The sequence below is a fragment of the Mesoplodon mirus genome (genome assembly GCF_964341445.2).
Source record: "Mesoplodon mirus genome assembly, chromosome: 8".
NCBI classification, from domain to species: Eukaryota; Metazoa; Chordata; class Mammalia; order Artiodactyla; family Ziphiidae; genus Mesoplodon; species Mesoplodon mirus.
The window spans coordinates 35,205,910-35,225,363 of NC_138984.1; the positions used below are offsets into that span (position 1 = coordinate 35,205,910).

At 35.0% G+C, this 19,454-nt stretch overlaps 1 protein-coding gene across 6 annotated transcripts in view; it reads left to right on the forward strand.

The window, feature by feature from the left end:
- The window catches only part of HYCC2 (hyccin PI4KA lipid kinase complex subunit 2), a 69,382-nt gene extending 49,928 nt beyond the window's left edge, over positions 1-19,454 (forward strand). For 5 of the 6 annotated variants that reach the window (XM_082630235.1, XM_082630234.1, XM_082630233.1 and 2 more), the window contains 4 exons: positions 4,892-4,979; positions 6,549-6,708; positions 7,436-7,603; positions 11,747-19,454. In XM_082630235.1, the coding sequence (XP_082486361.1) occupies positions 4,892-4,979; positions 6,549-6,708; positions 7,436-7,603; positions 11,747-12,348 (1,018 nt within the window). In that variant the 3' untranslated portion in view covers positions 12,349-19,454. The remainder of the gene's footprint in view (positions 1-4,891; positions 4,980-6,548; positions 6,709-7,435; positions 7,604-11,746) is intronic. The other variant, XM_082630237.1, reaches the window with a different exon arrangement.

Below are 19,454 nucleotides of genomic sequence, written 5' to 3' on the forward strand. Positions count from 1 at the left end.
TGATTGATTTGCGTATATTGAAGAATCCTTGCATTCCTGGGATAAACCCCACTTGATCATGGTGTATGATCCTTTAATGTGCTGTTGGATTCTGTTTGCTAGTATTCTGTTGAGGATTTTTACATCTATGTTCATCAGTGACATTGGCCTGGAGTTTTCTTTTTTTGTGACGTCTTTGTCTGGTTTTGGCATTAAGGTGTTGGTGGCCTCGTAGAATGAGTTTGGGAGTGTTCCTCCCTCTGCTATATTTTGGAAGAGTTTGAGAAGGATTGGTGTTAGCTCTTTTCTAAATGTTTGATAGAATGTGCCTGTGAAGCCATCTGGTCCTGGGCTTTTGTTTGTTGGAAGATTTGTAATCCCAGTTTCAATTTCAGTGCTTGTGATTGGTCTGTTTATACTTTCTATTTCTTCCTGGTTCAGTCTTGGAAGGTTGTGCTTTTCTAAGAATTTGTCCATTTCTTCCAGGTTGTCCATTTTATTGACATATAGTTGCTTGTAGTAATCTCTCATGATCCTTTGTATTTCTGCAGTGTCAGTTGTTACTTCTCCTTTTCCATTTCTAATTCTGTTGATTTGAGGCTTCTCCCTCTTTTTCTTGATGAGTCTGGCTAATGGTTTATCAATTTTGTTTATCTTCTCAAAGAACCAGCTTTTAGTTTTATTGATCCTTGCAATTGTTTCCTTCATTTCTTTTTCATTTATTTCTCCTCTGATCCATATGATTTCTCTCCTTCTGCTAACTTTGGGTTTGTTCTTCTTTCTCTCGTTGTTTTAGGTGTAAGGTTAGGTTGTTTATTTGAGATTTTTCTTTTTTCTTGAGGTAGGATTGTATTGCTATGAACTTCCCTCTTAGAACTGCTTTTGGTTTTGGGTCGTCATGTTTTCATTGTCATTTGTTTCTAGGTATTTTTTTATTTCCTCTTTGATTTCTTCAGTGATCTCTTGGTTATTTCGTGGCATATTGTTTAGCCTCCATGTGTTTGTATTTTTTACAGTTTTTTCCCCTGTAATTGATATCTAGTCTTATAGCGTTGTGGTCGGAAAAGATACTTGATACAATTTCAATTTTCTTAAATTTACCAAGGCTTGATTTGTGACCCAAGATATGGTCTGTGGGCTTCCTTGGTTGTGCAGTGGTTAAGAGTCCACCTGCTGATGCAGGGGACACGGATTCGTGCCCTGGTCTGGGAGGATCCCACATGCTGTGGAGCGGCTGGGCCCGTGTGCCATGGCTGCTGAGCCTGCACGTCCGGAGCCTGTGATCCGCAGCAGGAGAGGCCACAGCAGTGAGAGGCCCGCCTACTGAAAAAAAAAAAAAAAAAAAAATTAAAGATATGATCTATCCTGGTGAATGTTTCATGAGTACTTGAGAAGAAAATGTATTCTGTTGTTTTTGGATGGAATGTCCTATAAATATCAATTAAGTCCATCTTGTTTAATATATCATTTAAAGCTTGTGTTTCCTTATTTAGTTTCATTTTGGATGATCTGTCCATTGGTGAAAGTGGGGTGTTAAAGTCCCCTACTATGATTGTGTTACTGTCGATTTCCCCTTTTATGGCTGTTAGCATTTGCCTTATGTATTGAGGTGCTCCTATGTTGGGTGCATAAATATTTACAGTTGTTACATCTTCTTCTTGGTTTGATCCCTTGATCATATGTAGTGTCCTTCTTTGTCTCTTGTAATAGTCTATTTTAAAGTCTATTTTATGTGATATGAGAATTGCTACTCCAGCTTTCTTTTGATTTCCATTTGCATGCAATATCTTTTTCTATCCCCTCACTTTCAGTCTGTATGTGTCCCTAGGTCTGAAGTGTGTCTCTTGTAGACAGCATATATATGGGTCTTGTTTTTGTATCCATTCAGCCAGTTTATGACTTTCGGTTGGAGCATTTAATCCATTTACATTTAAGGTAATTATCATTATGTATGTTCCTATTACCATTTTCTTAATTGTTGTGGGTTTATTTTTGTAGGTCTTTTCCTTTTCTTGTGTTTCCTGCCTAGAGAAGTTCCTTTAGCATTTGTTGTAAAGCTGGTTTGGTGGCCCAGCACCATTTAGTAAAGACACTATCCATTCCCTATTTTATATTCTCATATTTGTTTAAATTAATTGATTATATATGCATATGTTTATTTCTCAGCTCTCCATTCTGTTCCATTGATCTCTGTGTTTTTAGGCCTAAAACTTTGTGATACAGTTTGAAATTAGTAAGTATCATGCCTCCAGGTTTGTTGTTTCTCAAGATTGCTTTGGCTATTCAGGGTCCTTTGTGGTTCCGTATAAATTCTAGGGTTGTTTGCTCTGTTTCTATGAAAAATGTCACTAGAATTTTGATAGGCATTACACTGAATTTGTAGATTGCTTTGGGTAGTATGGACATTTTAACAATATTAGTTCTTTCAGTCCTTGAGCGTGGAATATCCTTCTGTTTATTTGTGTCTTCTTCAGTTTCTTTCATTGAGGTATTATATGAAAATCATAAGTGTACAATGCTCAGGTCTTTCACCTCCTGAGTTAAATTTATTACTAGGTATTTTTAAATTTAATTGTTAATGGGATTGTTTTCTTAATTTCCCTTTCTGATAGTTTGTTATTAGTGTATAGAAAGCAGATTTTTTTTTTTTTTTTTTTTTTGGCCACGCAGTGTGGCTTGTGGGATCTTAGTTCCATGACCGGGGATTGAACCCACGCCCTCAGTATTGAAAGGGTAGTTTTAACCAATGGACCACTGGGGAATTCCCCCCCTTTTTTTTTTTTAAAGAAATGCAGTAGATTTTTGTCATTGCTTTTATACCTACAAGTTTACCAAATTTCTTTATTCTAACAGTTTTTTGGTGTAGTTTTAAGAGTTTTCTACAGTTGACTCTTGAACAGCAAAAGAGTTAGGGGTGCCAGTTGCACAGTTGAAAATCTGAGTATAACTTTAAAGTCAGCCTTCCATATCTACGCTTCAACCAACCACAGATTGTGTATTACTGTAGTTGGTATTTATTGAAAAGCATCCACGTATAAGTGGTCTTGTGCAGTTCAAGCCCGTGTTGTTCATGGATCAGCTGTATTATATATCATGTCATCTGCAAATAGAGACAGTTTCACTTCTTTTTTTCTGATTTGCTAGAACTTCCAGTACTATGTTGTATAAAAGTTGCAAGAGTGGACATCCTTGTCTTGTTCTTGATCTTAGAGGAAAAGCTTTCCATTTTTCACTGTTGAGTTTGTTGTTGACTGTGGGCTTATCATGTATGGCCTTCATTATGTTGAGCTACATGCCCTCTGTACCCACTTTTTTGAGAGTTTTTTAATCATGAATGGATTTCAGATTTTGTCACGTGCTTTTTCTACATCTATTGATATGATTGTGTGATTTTTATCCTTCATTTTGTTAATATGGTATATCATGATTGATTAAATTGTAGACGTTGAACCATCCTTGCATCCCAGGGATAAACCCCACTTGACCATGGTGTATGATCCTTTTAGTGAATTGTTGAATTTAGTTTGCTAATATTTTGTTGAGGATTTTTGCATTTATGCTACGTTCATCAGGCATATTGGCTTGTAATTTTCTTATAGTATCCTTGTCTGATTTTTGTATAAGGGGGATGCTGGCCTCGTGATATGAATATGGAAGTGCTCACTCTTGGAAGAATTTGAAGATTGGTATTATTTCTTTAAATGTTTGGTAGAATTCACCCATGAAGCCATCTGGTCCCAGACTTTTGCTTATTGGGAGGGGTTTTTTTGTTTTTTTTGTTTTTTTGCGTGGTATGCGGGCCTCTCACTGTTGTGGTCTCTTCCGTTGTGGAGCACAGGCTCTGGACGTGCAGGCTCAGCGGCCATGGCTCACGGGCCTAGCCGCTCCGCGGCATGTGGGATCTTCCCGGACCGGGGCACGAACCCGTGTCCCCTGCATCAGCAGGCGGACTCTCGACCACTGCGCCACCAGGGAAGCCCTATTGGGAGGTTTTTGATTACCGATTCAATCTCCTGTGGGTACAGTGATGGGTCTGTTCAGATTTTTATTTCTTCATGATTCAGTCGTGGTAGGTTGTATATTTCTAGGAATTTATCCATTTTCTAGGTTGTCCAGTTTGTTGATGTATAATTGTTCATAGTCCTTTCAGTACTTTTAAAATAGCCAAAATATAAGTAATCATTAAATTGAAGACTAGAAACTGTCAGGTTTTCTGTATGGAACTCTATGTCTTTCTACGTAGTTCATAACCCAGGTTTTCATGAATGCATTAAATAGATCACCCTAAATATCAACACATGATAAAAAGCAATTAATATGTAGAGACTTCTGTAAAATATTTTATTTTTAGAAAGTTTCATGACTTTCTTTTTTTAAAATTAATTAATGAATTTATTTATTTATGGCTGTGTTGAGTCTTCATTGCTGTGCATGGGCTTTTCTCTAGTTGTGGCGAGTGGGGGCTACTCTTCATTGCAGCGGACTTCTCATTGCAGTGGCTCCCCTTGTTGCGGGGCACGTGCTCTAGGCACGTGGGCTTCAGTAGTTGTGGCATGCGGCTTCAGTGGTTGTGGCTTGTGGACTCTAGAGCGCAGGCTCAGTGGTTGTGGCATATGGGCTTTGTTGCTCTGTGGCATGTGGGATCTTCCTGGACCAGGGCTCAAACCCATGTCCCCTGCATTGGCAGGTGGATTCTTAACCACTGAGCCTCCAGGGAAGTCCTGTAAAATATTTTAAATGTTAGTATTGAAATCTTCATTTTGTTCTTGTAACCAAGAAATGAAATGGTGCAAAAAGTAACGTGAAAATCTTGTTACAGAACCAAAATAATAGGACTTGGAAGAATAGAAAAGATGGTTGTTGAATATTAGATATATTTGCTAAAGATAGTAAATAATCTGCTTCTCCATAGGTATAATGGACAATGGGACCTTGGCCAGGAAGTCCTTGATGACATCATTTATAGAGCTCAGCTAGAACTCTTTTCTCAACCGCTATTGGTAAGTTGTTATATTTAGTTTTTATTAAACATTCCTGTGCCTGAAAAGGGCACTAGTAGGTTTAAAATTCAATATGTAATATATGAGGCATTTTAAATCATTGAGGGAAAAAGATTTATTCCATAGTAACAATTGGAGAGAAAACAAAATTGGTTTAGATCCTGTCCTCTTACAACATATCAAAATAAAGTTCAGATAAATTAAAGAATTAAATGTCTTTAAATCCTTTAAGAAAAGAAAGAAGAAAAGTTATAAATATTTACTCAAATTTCTAGAGAAGGAAGGACTTTCTAAGCTTTAGTGATGGTGACACATCACCAAAAAAGGTTGATTTTTTTTTTTCCTACATAAACATCTAAATTCTAAACCATCAGTTTTTGTTTGTTTGTTTTGTTGGCTGCACTGTGCAGCATCTGGGATTTTAGTTCCCTGACCAGGGATCAAACCCATGCCCCCTGCAATGGAAGTGCAGAGTCTTAACCACTAGACCACCGGATAGTCCCTAAACCATCAGTTTTTTAAAACCAAAATTAATATGTGGTATACAAATTGAGAAAAATATTATCAACAGGCATGACAAAAAAGCCAATTAATATTTTGTTCTATATAAAAATTTCATACTCTTCCACAAAATAAATATGTCTCCAAAGGGTAAATGATCAATCAAAAAATAAATGTGAACATCCAGTAGCAGAGTAAGGAAGGCATTCTCTATGTTACCAGTAACAGTATGACACAACTCTGATCATCCCTTTGCAGTAGCAGTTTGGTAATGTGTGCGTATTTTCTTTGACCTACTATCCCATGTGTAGCAACATTTCCCAAGAAACTACTTAAAGTTTTTTTTAAAGTATTGTGGACACTAGATCAATATTAGTTTAATTGCAAAGGAATCAGAACCCTAAACGTTTTACAGCAGAGAATGATTAAGTTATGTTATTTACTTGATGAAGTTATATGTTTGAAAATTCATATTAAAGGAACATGCTAGCTGTGTTAAGTGGTAAAGCAGTATACAACTATTTTTAAAATCTAGACAGGACAAAGGAAACAAAACAATGTTATAATGGTGATTACTCTCCAGGCACATATCTCACTCTCCTCCACGGAGGGCAGAAAGTGGTGGAACAAAATGCCAGACGTGTTTAGGGAAAATTTCTCCTCATGGAAACAAAGCTAATTTTTTAATTAAATTTTATTAGATTAAATTTTGCATGTTATTTATCATCTGAATAATCAGAAACTCATTCTAAACTTTCCTATATCAGGGTTCAAATGTTAAAAACACTTTTTCTTTCTTTGGAATGTTTTTTCTCTTTGAAAGTCAACAACTTCAAGGAATCGATGGGGGTGTGTGACTCACATTATTTTAAATGAATTCTCATTTTAAAGCCTGCCTAAAAGAATATAGACCAGTGGAGATACAGACATTTCTGACACATTATGCTTGTATATTTTATAATAGATGTTTTAAGTACATATTTTAAAAAGTAGGGGAACATGAAGTGTAAAATAAGCATAAATTGTATATTGGGTGTAAATATATAGAGACTTACATTATCATTTTAGGTTGCCAATGCCATGAAAAACTCATTACCATTTGATGCTCCTGATTCTTCACAAGAAGGCCAGAAGGTACTTAAAGTCGAAGTCACTCCAACAGTGCCGAGGATTTCTCGGACTGCGATTACAACAGCTTCAATCCGTCGCCATAGATGGAGGAGAGAAGGTGAGTACGAAATCCCTACAGCCCACTCACGGATTAAAGTAAGTTTTTACAGACTATATTAGCACATGATATTATAGTACTTTATGTAATTACAGTAAAATTGTTTAGTTGTTAAAAATAGCACTAGAAATATGGTTTAAATACCTGAATTCATTTTAATATGTATATATATTTTATAAAGCAGAAAGATGTTATTTAGACTGCTCTATGAATGTTAAAACAGAAAATAAGATCAAGTTAATTTTTGTCTTTTTTTGAACTAGTAATAACAATAGGAAAGAAATTTCTGTAAGCCTGTTACCATACTGGGAAAAAAGGTGCCTGTATGAGAATTGTGGGAGAAAACTATTTAACTGGCCAAACTAATGGTATAATACAGCTATCCATAAAAGAATTGATTTTTATCTTTCTTTTTCTTTTCATATAAGTGCTGAGTCCAGCAGTATTTCATAGGCGTATGGTACTTGAATAGTCAAGCTGTCTTGCCTAAGAGATATTAATTGCCGTTTTAATGATCTCTATTTTTCTCTCCTGTTCATTTGCAAACCTCACATTATTCATCTGCTGCCTTATGTGTGTGCATGCTGTGCACACACATGTAACTATATAAATAATATTTGCGTTTATATCATATCCATATATACATTCTCTTATCTGCCTGGGTCAAAATGCTCAGAAAAGAATAGAACAGCACAAAAACACTAAAATTTTATATGTTGAATCCCAGATGGCTTTGACTTCTCAAACGAGGCTGACTCGAGTATTCCTGGCTCCCCGATCCAACACGGCTCCACTGACCTAGGGATCAAACGTGTGCAAGAGGGGGAGGTGCTGGTGCGCAGGACTCCTGAGCACGGCTCACCGGAGCCCAACTCAGCAGCAGCCACAACAGAGGGTAGGACAGAGATGAGGAGGCAAAAGTCAGTGAGGCAGTTGCTGGAGAAGGATCCTGGCTCTCTATCCCCAAGCAGAACATCTTTCCATTCTAGTGTGTGTTTCCACTACCCCAGGGTATATTAGCTCCTCCTTGCAAAGTGCACCCCCCCATATGGCTAGCACCAGGTCAGGTACAATCTTTAGTTACCATTTGTGCTGGCCTGGAGTCTGCATCCCTGTGTAATTAAAGAACAGCTTGGCATGGCTACTAACAAGGGAGAGGCCTGTCTCCAAAAGGTCTGCAAATGCTTGGGATTTTTTCATTACTGAGCATGTTTATTCTAACATCAGGAAAGGAAAAATGCACCCAATGGACCTGAGCCTTATTAGTCACTATGCATCAATTTCATTTATATAGTAATGTATTCTTTTGAAAATATGTGAGGAGAGTTGTAAAGCATTAACACATTATCTTTGAGAAACTGGACTAAAGTGGAGCCGGCTAATTTGTCTCTAGTCCCAGGGTGGTCAATTAACAAGAATTTCTTATCTCTTTGACAGAATAAACAAGTATTGATTGGCTTTTTATAATCGTCGAGTCAGGTTGCCTGGGTCTAACTAGTGAACTACTGACATCTTTCCTCTATAAATGTGCTGTCCTGGTGCACACTACATTTTATCATTTATTGTAAATAATGATTGCCTTATAAAGCTCCCAAACAGAATTGAAATGTATTATTTAGAGGTTATAAATCCTAGCAGATCCTTGTTTCTACAGTGTGGGTATCTCAAATGAGAATTTTTTTTACCCCTCCCCTGCCACCACACCCACGACCACTATCTGGAAAAGAATACTTCTCTCTGATAGGAAAGTATTATTTGTAGTTTTACATGTGATGCCATAGAAGCTGGTTTTGTGAAAGAGGAAACTGTGGCCTAATAGTTTTTCATTATTTAATATATTGCTGCTGTGGAAGCTATACACTAATTTATGAAATATAGCAAGAAAAGAAGTTTTAGAATAGGTTACATATTTTTACTTATTTTAAAGACCAAACATACATGAAGCAGTTACCTTCTACCTTAGGGAAATCTCTTGCTTTTTGGTGCATTAGAAATTTGAGCATGCTCAGTAAGAATCTAAATCTACCCTCTGTTCCCTTGCCCATTTGCCCAGATTGACCTTACTTCATTTAACATTGTTGCATGTGCATGATCTAGGGACACAAAGAAGTTGGTGCTATGAAGAGAATCGTGTGAAAGACGCAGCCTTCCCTTTTTGTTCTTCTGTATCTCTTTATGTTATCCCTGGGAGTCAGTCTTATCTTGTATAATCCATAAAAATAAGTATATGAATAGATGTCGAATTCAGAGTTGGCCTAAATTGAACAACAGTCTGTTTCTCCACATTCTTGATGCCTAAATGAGACACTTGAAGTGTATCTACTACCATTGTTAGAATATTGGAGTATTTGTGCTAAACGGAAGTACATTAACACTTGATGAAATTCTAAAAAGTATGGGATTAGATAGAAACATTTCTTCCTGTTAATCATAAGTCATACTCTTTGAAAAAGAAATCAAAATAGAATTCCTTTAAAATATCCTATTAAATGTTAAAACATTCTATTTTAATATTTCCTATTACTGGTAAAATTTCACTTTGTGAGGGTGGGGTGTAGCCACAAAGAAAGAGGAATGAGTCCCTTTGGTGTGTTTGAAATTTCTCAAATGATTTTCCCTTTTAATCTAGCTTAATTGTAGCTTTAAATCAATATTAGTAAAAGCTAATTTATAAGGAAAGGCAGACATAAATAGAAAAGTTCATTAAAAATCCTTTTTGGTTGCCTCATCTTTGGATCATGAATAGTATTACCACCCAGGGAGAAAACTAGAAAGGAAAAAAGTTGTTATACACAATTGCCTTTTTATTCTTTGAGGCTTTTTAAACAGAAATATGGAAATTGCTAAAACCTATGAAAAGTTTTGGTAATTCTGAAGTCTTCTGGAGCTTTTGGATTAGCATCAATAATTGGTCTTCTAAAAGAAAAAGAAGGGAATTCCCTGGTGGTCCAGTGGTTAGGACTCTGTGCTCTCACTGCCGAGGGCCCAGTTTCAATCCCTGGACAGGGAATTAAAATCCTACAAGCCGTGTGGCGCAGCCAAAAAAAGAAAGAAAGAAAAAAAGAAAAAGAAAACATGTTTTCTAATGGTTTTAAATAGTTTTATAGTTAAAGTTTTATTTATTATATGTTGAAATTGAAGGGAGAATATGAGCCCATCACCTACCTTTATCCCGATTGTGAAGTAACATTTTATTTGTGACTTTTAAAAGCTGGATTTAAAGTTATTACTAAACTGAGGACAATGCTTGTGATTAAAGTATATTCAGTGTTCCACTATACTGAAATAGCATTTCTTAGTATATAAAATATCAGTAGATTCTTTTGCATGGTGGTTTTTATGTTATCATCATCTCTTTATGGCCATATTGCTTGGGCATCAGATCTGCATGTGGCAAGATTCAGAAGCTAGCACTAAGTCTCTCAGTCTCCTTTCCTAACCATTGTATATACCCAATGATACATTTCTCTTCACTCCTAGTTTTATATTACTGATATTAATTCTGAACCAGTAACTATCTTTTCTTGGGCATTGTGGAGTTCTTTAGAGTAATTGTAAATAAATTGCTAAGATGATGTCATATAAATATAATTTAAAGTTTTTGTTTTGCTGTACATTATTTTGCTGTTCTTTTGAAGAAGGGGGTTGAGAGAAGTGGTGTCAGCTGCATTTTCATATGGCTTTGCATGATGAATAAAGATTGTTAAACTGCTGGATATAACAAGATGCCTTTTGCTTTAAGGATAGCCTAGTTCATTCTTCTTTTGAAGGAAAGAAATAACTAATCCATGTGAGAAAACATTTTTATTTTTTTCAGGTACTGTGTTAAATAAAGATTGTGTTTAAGTATTTCATGTATATTTTACTTAGGTAACTTGTATCTCAAAGTAATGTTTTTTCAGATTTCTTTCCTAACATTTTACCTTAACTATAATATTGATATCTGTATGTAGATTCAGATTTAACTTTCTTACAGTCTGGTAAACATATTTTAAAGGTAGCAAACTGCTATCAGTTTTTGAAAGAAACAAATGTTCTACTTTCTAGAGAATGTTGATCATACTTTCAGTAAGAGAATTGGGCTTTCTGGAAACCCCAAGCTAAATATATTATATATGCTTCCTTTCTTACAAAATCCCAAGATAAGGATTCTTTCATTAACTGCAGTTTCTGCATGAAACGTAATGAGACACTATAGTATTTTGTGATCCCGACAATAATATATCTCAGTACTAAAAATATTACAGAAATACATCATATAAAAATTATTGTATATATTATTTATATATTATAAAATAGTAAAAATTCTTCCTCAGTATCCCTGCTGGTTCCCTACCCTTGCTCTCTGATAATCAAATATTTTCACATTAATCGATGAAGAAGATACGGAAACCAGTGAGTAGAGATTTTCATAAGACAAAATGTGAATATGAAGTTACTGGAAGCAATCTAGAGTTTTTAGTTTAGAGTTAGAAAATGTACTAGTTCCATGTTAAAGGTTTTAAAGCCATTTAGAAGCACTTAGCTGTTGAATAAATATAAAATTTCATTGTAGTTAAAAAGGGTTTGGGGATGAGTTTTTGACATTATTCTGGGTGACTGAAATTAGAAGGGGGTCTCATTTGTAAGTTCTATTTCATGATGGGTTAAGGAAGATATGAGGAAAAATTTTTGTTTTTTTAAGTAGATATGGTCACCTCAAATTGACAAGGTGTATCATAAAGATTTATGTAACAAAATACTGTATTTTACCTTAAGTTGTTTTGTGTGTCTAAATATTGATAGTATGCTAGGTTTGTTTGTGGATAGTTTTACAAAAGCTAGCCTAATTAAAGCTAAATGAATAGAATGAATAACATTAGAATTCTGTATAGATTAAGGTTTCTTCCCCTAAATTATTTAGGGGAAGTGTTGATAGCAAGGGCCATTGCTGACCTATAGCAAACATTACCTAGGAGATAAGGTCAGTTGAGTTGTTATTCACAGTTGCTTCTTATTTAATTTAGCTATTGCTGAGTCTGTCTGATTTGTTTTTTAGGTGCTGAGGGTGTAAATGGAGGAGAGGAGTCGGTAAACCTGAATGATGCAGATGAAGGATTTTCATCAGGGGCTTCCCTCAGCAGCCAGCCAGTTGGCACCAAACCATCCTCCTCTTCTCAGAGGGGAAACTTAAGGAAAGTAGCAACTGGGCGTTCAGCCAAGGACAAAGAAACAACTTCTGCTATCAAATCCAGTGAGAGCCCTCGAGATTCAGTAGTTCGCAGGCAGTATGTACAGCAACCAACTGATCTTAGTGTAGATTCAATTGAGCTGACGCCGATGAAGAAACACCTGAGCCTGCCTGCTGGCCAGGTGGTGCCAAAAACTAATAGTATAAGTCTAATTCGGACAGCCAGTGCTTCCTCAAGTAAATCGTTTGACTATGTAAATGGCAGTCAAGCAAGTACCAGCATTGGGGTTGGCACTGAGGGTGTTACTAATTTAGCAGCTAACAATGCTAATCGATATTCAACTGTCAGTCTGCAGGAAGACCGGCTAGGTCAAGCTGGAGAAGGTAAAGAGCTCCTCAGCCCAGGAGCTCCGTTAACCAAGCAGTCTCGATCCCCAAGTTTCAATATGCAGCTAATATCCCAGGTGTAGTCTTGACATCCTCTCTCATCTTTCTGCTTACCTTCTAAACTGAACATTTCATGTGCAAGAAGACACTTCATCCCACTTGTGAAAATATTGGTCATCATAAACAGATTTGATTTAGTTTAGGTATCTTCATACTGTATTTTGTATGGAAACAGCAATAAGGTTTTCTTTTCCCTCCTTCCTATGTCTTCTCTTCACCTATTCCTTGTTAATGTGTTTGTGAAGCAGTAGAAAATGTTTGTGTTTTCCACACCTTCCTTTCTCCTTGGGTGAAGTGCAATCCATCGTAGGCTGATCGGTCCCATTTCAACACTGTGAGACTGAGGTTATGTTAGAGGAAATGGTGTATATGATCCCTATGAATGATTCTTCAGCTTTTGTTTAAAAAAAAACGGGTTTGTTCTCATAATCTATGAAGATTACTGGGTCATATTTTTCTCTCTTAACCAGGAGTGCCTCAGAGATTCTGCTATGACTTTGGACTTCTCTGAGTCTGTGCAATTATTTTCTTGAGAAGCATGGGGAAAGGTGGTAGACTGCTGCACTTTTTCATTAAAACGAGGGTGGCTCTTTTTTCCCCCATCTCCTTTATCTCGAGGACACAATGTTCAATTACTGAGGCATTTAAATCAAGTTGTGGCCGCCTCTGTTGGAGGACAGGGCTCTAAGTTGATTGTGTAATAGATAATGCACTTTCTCAATGGCTCTATAGTCATTATTAACATGTCTTCCCTCCTCCCCACAAGGACATAAGGTCATTTCTGTCCTTAAAGTTTGAACAGCTAATAAATCAGAGAATCCAAGGGGCATGTTCTATTTCCCAGGAATGATTGACACTTTGGTGCTGGGGTTTTATGGGGGGAGGGGGTAGTTTTTGTTTAGCTTGTGTGGGATTGTGTGTGAGGAGAAGTTTTGATTGTTTTTTTTTCTTTTCCTTTGTGAGCTGTTGACGACTGAAGTAGAATAGGTACGTCTTCAGGTAAAGAGAGGGATTTCTCAACCCACTTTCTGTGATGTCAGACTATTGGAGAAACCCTTTCAGCTGCTTTCTAGATGTACCTAAATTCAGTCAGATATTTTGGATTAAGAAACCTGAAGTCCTGATAGATCATATACTCCAAGGAAATACATCAGGGACAGATAATTGGCTGAAAACACTGACGCTTCAATGTGACACATTTTTATAGAACATTTCTACCAGGGGGTACTGACTTGATTTCTCCTACAAGGACCACACTGCCTTTGTGTTTAATGTAATGCAATTTGTGTACCTTCTAATCATATATCTGCAAAAGTTTCTCATTTTTATAAAATATCATGCCAGTAAGCTAGATGTTGAATGTATGTAAGTAGCATTTGGTAACTGTGCTAAGAGGCTACAAAAGTGCATTATTGGTTTAAAAAAAAATATTTTTTAGTTCTGATTTGGTTGGATAAGGTTTCTTTATGACCTCTTCTGGGTCTCAGGCTCTAATCCTTGATTGAAATAGAAGAAGATATATTGGTTTTTGAAAATCAGTGTATTGTGACTTGAACTGCTATACATTCTTCCACACAGTATGTCAGAGTGATTAGTGCTTTGTACATTTAGACATTTTAATTTTATTGTTGTGAAAGAAAAATATACTGAATTTATAGAAAGCAAGTATTCTCCTAATTAACAAAGTTTAAAATATTATCTCTACTGATTAAAATTACAATAGATTTTGATAAATAAAATAACCAGAAAAATGCCTCTTGTTTTTTTCACACCTAAAAATCTACCCATCCCCCCCCCACCTTTTATTGTAAGAGGTTTTTGTAAGGGACTTTCTGTTAGAATCTTTATAAGAACAGTGAGATGCTTGTTTGAATTTGGTGGTGTGTAATATTTTTCAGCTCACATGAAAATGGAAAACTAGAACCTGAACTATTACCTACAACATTGCCAAAGTCCGGGGGAAAGCTAAAAGTTGATAAACAGAGATTTGTTGATTTGTGTATATATGTATGTTTGTGTGTGTGTGTATAGTGTGTATATGTATAAATCACAAAGAATATTTTAGATATCCCTTCTTTTCATTGAACTAAGGGATGTCAGATAAATGAATTAAAAGCAACGAAATAAATGAGGTATAAAGGTCTATAACATACAGAGTTTCAGGTGTGAAAGGAAAAGAGCATTGTACTTACTAGGGGGTGAGATCTTGGCCGTGGCTGGAGATCAGTCACTTTATGGCAGAAATGTCTGGTTGATTTAAGAGACTGAAGGGTTGTTTTTAATTCAACACATTGTGCATTTATTGGCATCTAAATCTAGCATGATTTTAGTTAAAGCACAAAAAAATACCAAATAATACCAAATTACAACAAAGGCTATAATAAATATAATAAGCTCTCCCTCTGGTTTGTTAGAAATCTTATGTTATACCTGAAAAGTTGGTTCTGAAAAACTTTCACCGTAGAGAATTTCATTTATTTCTATGTGTATTCGTATATATTTTGTACATATACATAGCTGTTAATATTTCATGACCCTCTAACATTTGTGTTCCATTCTTTTAAGTGATATAATTTGGCCCCAAAGAAGAAACATTTCATTTAGTTCAAATTTTGCATTCGGGGTCTTAGAACAGATTTTCTGTGCAAGATATAGTTAAAATGGAATGAGTCAGTCATAAACCATAGTCAGATTTTCTAAGAGATTTTTGATATTCATTTGCATTATTTATTGGCATTTAATGTAAAATAGTTTTCAGATATACAGCTGTTACAAATATATGCCAGCAATATTCACGCTTTATCCTTTAACAACCTTTTGTTTCTATACTTCCTAATTTCCATTTTAAAAAGTTCTTCCATTTATGGACAAGCTAGTTAGGGAGAAAATACTTGTTTTCTATAACAAAACAATTTGATTGATGCCATCTGTGCCAGGTTTGATTAAAAAATACAAAGAAATATCTGAAAGCTTTGGGAACTCTCCTCTATGACATTAATTTGAAATCATGTTACTAGAACATTTACGTGTTCTAGAACAAACCAAGTGTAAAGTGAAAGCTACCTACCTTGGAAGTAAGATTTTTAAATATAAAAATATTTTGAGAATCTGGAGGGGGATGATGGTTGTAATTTGAATTCCTGACCCCTACCACCACTCTTACCCTCTTGATGACTCTCCTGTGCCTGTTTATTATAGAATCAGAATTTTTGTGCTAAAGAGACCGTAGAGATAATCTAGCCAGTCTCCCAGCACCCACCCCTCCATATCCATCCTCAGGAAACTGAGGCTCAGAAAGGTTGTAATGTGATCAAAGTCACATAACTAAGAAGCAGAACCAGAATTAAACTCCTGTCTCCCGTTGAATGCGTATTAACACCCCACTGCCTCCTTTTACCCGTCCTATGGTAAATGTAACACTCTCCACTTCTGTAGCTTCTTTACAGTTCTGGTCTAGTAGTTGGTGAATACAGCATGTGAAGAAAGGTATTAAATCCAGAAAAAAATGTAGAGTAGTAAACATAGATGAGGAAGTGTTGGAAATGTAGGTATCTATACCACAGATATAAGGATAGATACATTTTTCTTATTCTAATTTATGCCTTACTATTTTCTGCCACATAGCAGTTGAATGCTGCCATTTTATAGTTGATTATATTTCTGGGGATTCATTTAAATGCAAAAATAAACCCAATGAAATGACTTTGATCAGTGTTTCTAGCTATCTTAAGTAATAGCTTTCACAGTCACCTAGATGGCAAGCTAATTGTATTGCACAGTGGGGTATTGCAAAGTAAAGATTAAATAAATTTGATTCCACAATTTCTAATGTAAAGAGACTGGACCTTATTTGTGCCCAGAGCAGATAGATAACAGCAATATTTCCTTATGTGATTGAAAAAGATATATAGTGTGAAGCTTACGGTTCCATAACAGAATGGTGACCATGTCATTTAAAGTGTATGTACAGTATAAAATATCTTAGTTACAGTAGTCTCAGCTATATAAGCTCAATATTTCCAACCTACATTCTCAAACTCCACTTAGTAGTTTTAAAGTAATTATAATTATTTATTAGACACTGGAATACTGAGAATAGCTTCTTTCAAATTGTTTTGTTTGCACTATTTTTGTGACTTTTAATGAAGTGGGGTGTTTTTGCTACCTCACTTGGATAGGTTAGTATGGGTCCATTTTTTGAGTACTTTAGTTGTTGACAATCAGTTGTCTCATTTCTCTGCATGTTCATTTGTAAATAAAAACACTAGTATCTGTCTTTAGTGGGTAGTACACTATACAAACACTGGCAAGGAAGATCTCTCTATTTCTGATCTTAAATTACAAAGTGAGGTTTATGGTTTTGTTTTTTTTAATCAGTATTCATTTACATACTTGTTTTTCAGTTTAAAAATGTTTAAAGGCCATGCCAGCGGTCAGAAAATCTACAAGAATTTCAGAGCAACTTTTCTATACTATGGCTATGTTAAACAGTCTGAACCTGAGACTTTTTATCTTTCAAGTTGAATGATTATTGTCATGTTTCAAACCATGAAGTCGGTTGAGACACTTGTTTGTAATACTTTAATTTTTTTAAAGTGCTTTTTAGAAACAAATTGTTTGAGAACCAATTAGAAATATTTGATAGCTTAAACTCTAAATATTAGAATATTTGCCAGATTATAAGAAGATGAAATGCAGTGTAAAACTGTTAACATGCTAAAAAAAAATCATGAGTCACCAGATTGGTACAACTTTCCATTGCCAAGGTGGTCATGTTGATAAATATAAGACATAAATTTTAGTATTACCTGCGTTGTGTACCTAATGGGTATATCATATTGGCACTGAACATACATAGGAAATACTATTCATAGAGTCAACCAATGTGCACTTAAACTATATTAGATTTTTGGCGGTGCCAGAAATTTGTGTGGTGATATCAACCCATTAGAATTAGAGGAGTCATATCATCCAACCTTCCCCTGCCCATGTAGGTACATTCCTTCTGAACCTGACCACACAACCACAACATTTTGGTTAACTTCAATCTCTTCAGTATTTTTGTAGTCTTTGCCATTAGTCACATGAGAAATACACACAAGAGCAAACAGTTCAGGATAGACATTAGTAGAAAGCTGGGACTGATGTGAAATAACTGGCAGCATAGTACAGATATGTAAGTTATATGTTTTGTTCCTGGATTTTAAGAAATTGTTTACAAATTAAGTCACATTCGGATGTCTGCTATTATGCTATTCTGTTTAATATAGATTTTACCCCCAAAATTAGAATTAGGTGTAGCTTAAAGTATAAATGAGTCTTTTTTTCATAATTGCATACCTGGAGGTAGGTTTAATAAAGAAAGTCTTTTGTTTTCAAAGAAAATGAACTTAATTGGACAATCCATCCCCAGCTACAGAATTGATATCAATCTGGTTTGCTGTATTTGAGTGTCAAAAGTGCCGTGTTAATTATATCAGAGGAAGTTCTTCACATCTTCATAAATTACAAAATTTACCAAAGAAAATGTATTAACCAAATATAAATTTTGGAGTACCTGTTAAGGAATGAGGCTCCTTTAACATAAAGGATTGATTTCTAGCCCTGGGGGAAATGTTCTTCCATCTGGAACAGATATACAGTACTTACAAGATTCCATTTGAGGTTTTCTTATCATGTTGGTAAAATGTCAACATTTATACTTCCAGCAAAAGTACCAGTGAAAGATTAAGTCCAAATATTATTTCTTACGGCACATTTTCATGTCTCCTTAACTCAGATTGAGGATTCTACTCATCAGTATTAAATAAAAGGGGGAGGGAGGAATTCCTAAAATTGGCATATTGTATGATATTGTGACTTTTTAAAAATAAAATTGGGTAAATTATGGAAATGTATCTTTTTAAATGGGCAATGTCAATTATATCTAGTAAATATGATATTGGCTAAAACAGTATGTTTACATATTTATGTACATGATCACTCTGGGTATTGGTTTTTTTTGTAGAAAAACAGGATTGGGTTCAGAAAGCTGAAATACTCATTTTTAAATGTATAGCTTAATAAGAACTAATGGATTTACTTAAACTATTAAATAATGATTTTTTTGGAAAATATAAAACTGTATATTAACTGATGTTCCAAACAGGCTATATGTATTGTTTTTTCATATCAGTTGGTAGTTAAAAAGTAATGAATGTGTTGATCAGCTACCTTAGAAAAGAAGATTGGCTTTCTAACAATTACTAATGTAGGTTTTTGTGGGTTTTTTAAAGTTTTATCATCCAAACTGAATTGAGAGATATGTTCAATGTTCTTTGTTGGTTTTAAAATATTTGTAATAAGTTCATTAACTACAGTGGATTCTTATTCTAAAAATTATGCTGGCTTTACATTCAGTTTAACTGGTTAAGTGAAACCGTTTTTATGGTGCAGATTATTTTTCCACTTTCTCATAATAATTTGGCTTTCCTGAGCTACAATTTCTGAAAAGTTTTTACTGCTGTAACATTAGGTAGTCTGATCTCTGTCACAATGGACAAGTATACAGGAAATATCCCACTTTCACATGTTTGCTTCATAAAAGGATATAGATTGTATAGGTCAGCTCTTGCGTTTTTGTTTGTCTTTTCACCAGCATCAACCTATTGCTTGGTGTAAACTTCCCAAGTATTCAGAGAATAGTGCTGGTTAAAATTTAAATAGGCTAGGCATGAAGAAAATATGATCTCTATTGACTGACGTCCTTTCAAACTAGGACTAGTGAAAACATTCATTTTTTTTCAGAAGTGAAGAAAAAAAAACGTACATTTAAGATCATATTTATTGGTGCATGTAAGCCATTATCTTAACTGTCTTACTGAACTGGTTAATGCTGTTGATTGTTGCAATGTGAAATGTAGTCACTGTTGACCTTGTAAATATCTGCCAGAGATGAAAAAATATTTTAAGTTATTGTAAATAAAGATGTATAAAATTCATTAACAGTCTGCAATGCAGAAACATATCTAAGATGTTAAATATTGTGTTTCTTGAGAGATGTGTAATTTTTCCCTAGATGTATCTAGATATATTAAGAATGTAAATTTTCTTTTGTACAGTATAAAATACAGCTTTATTTGGCTTTTGA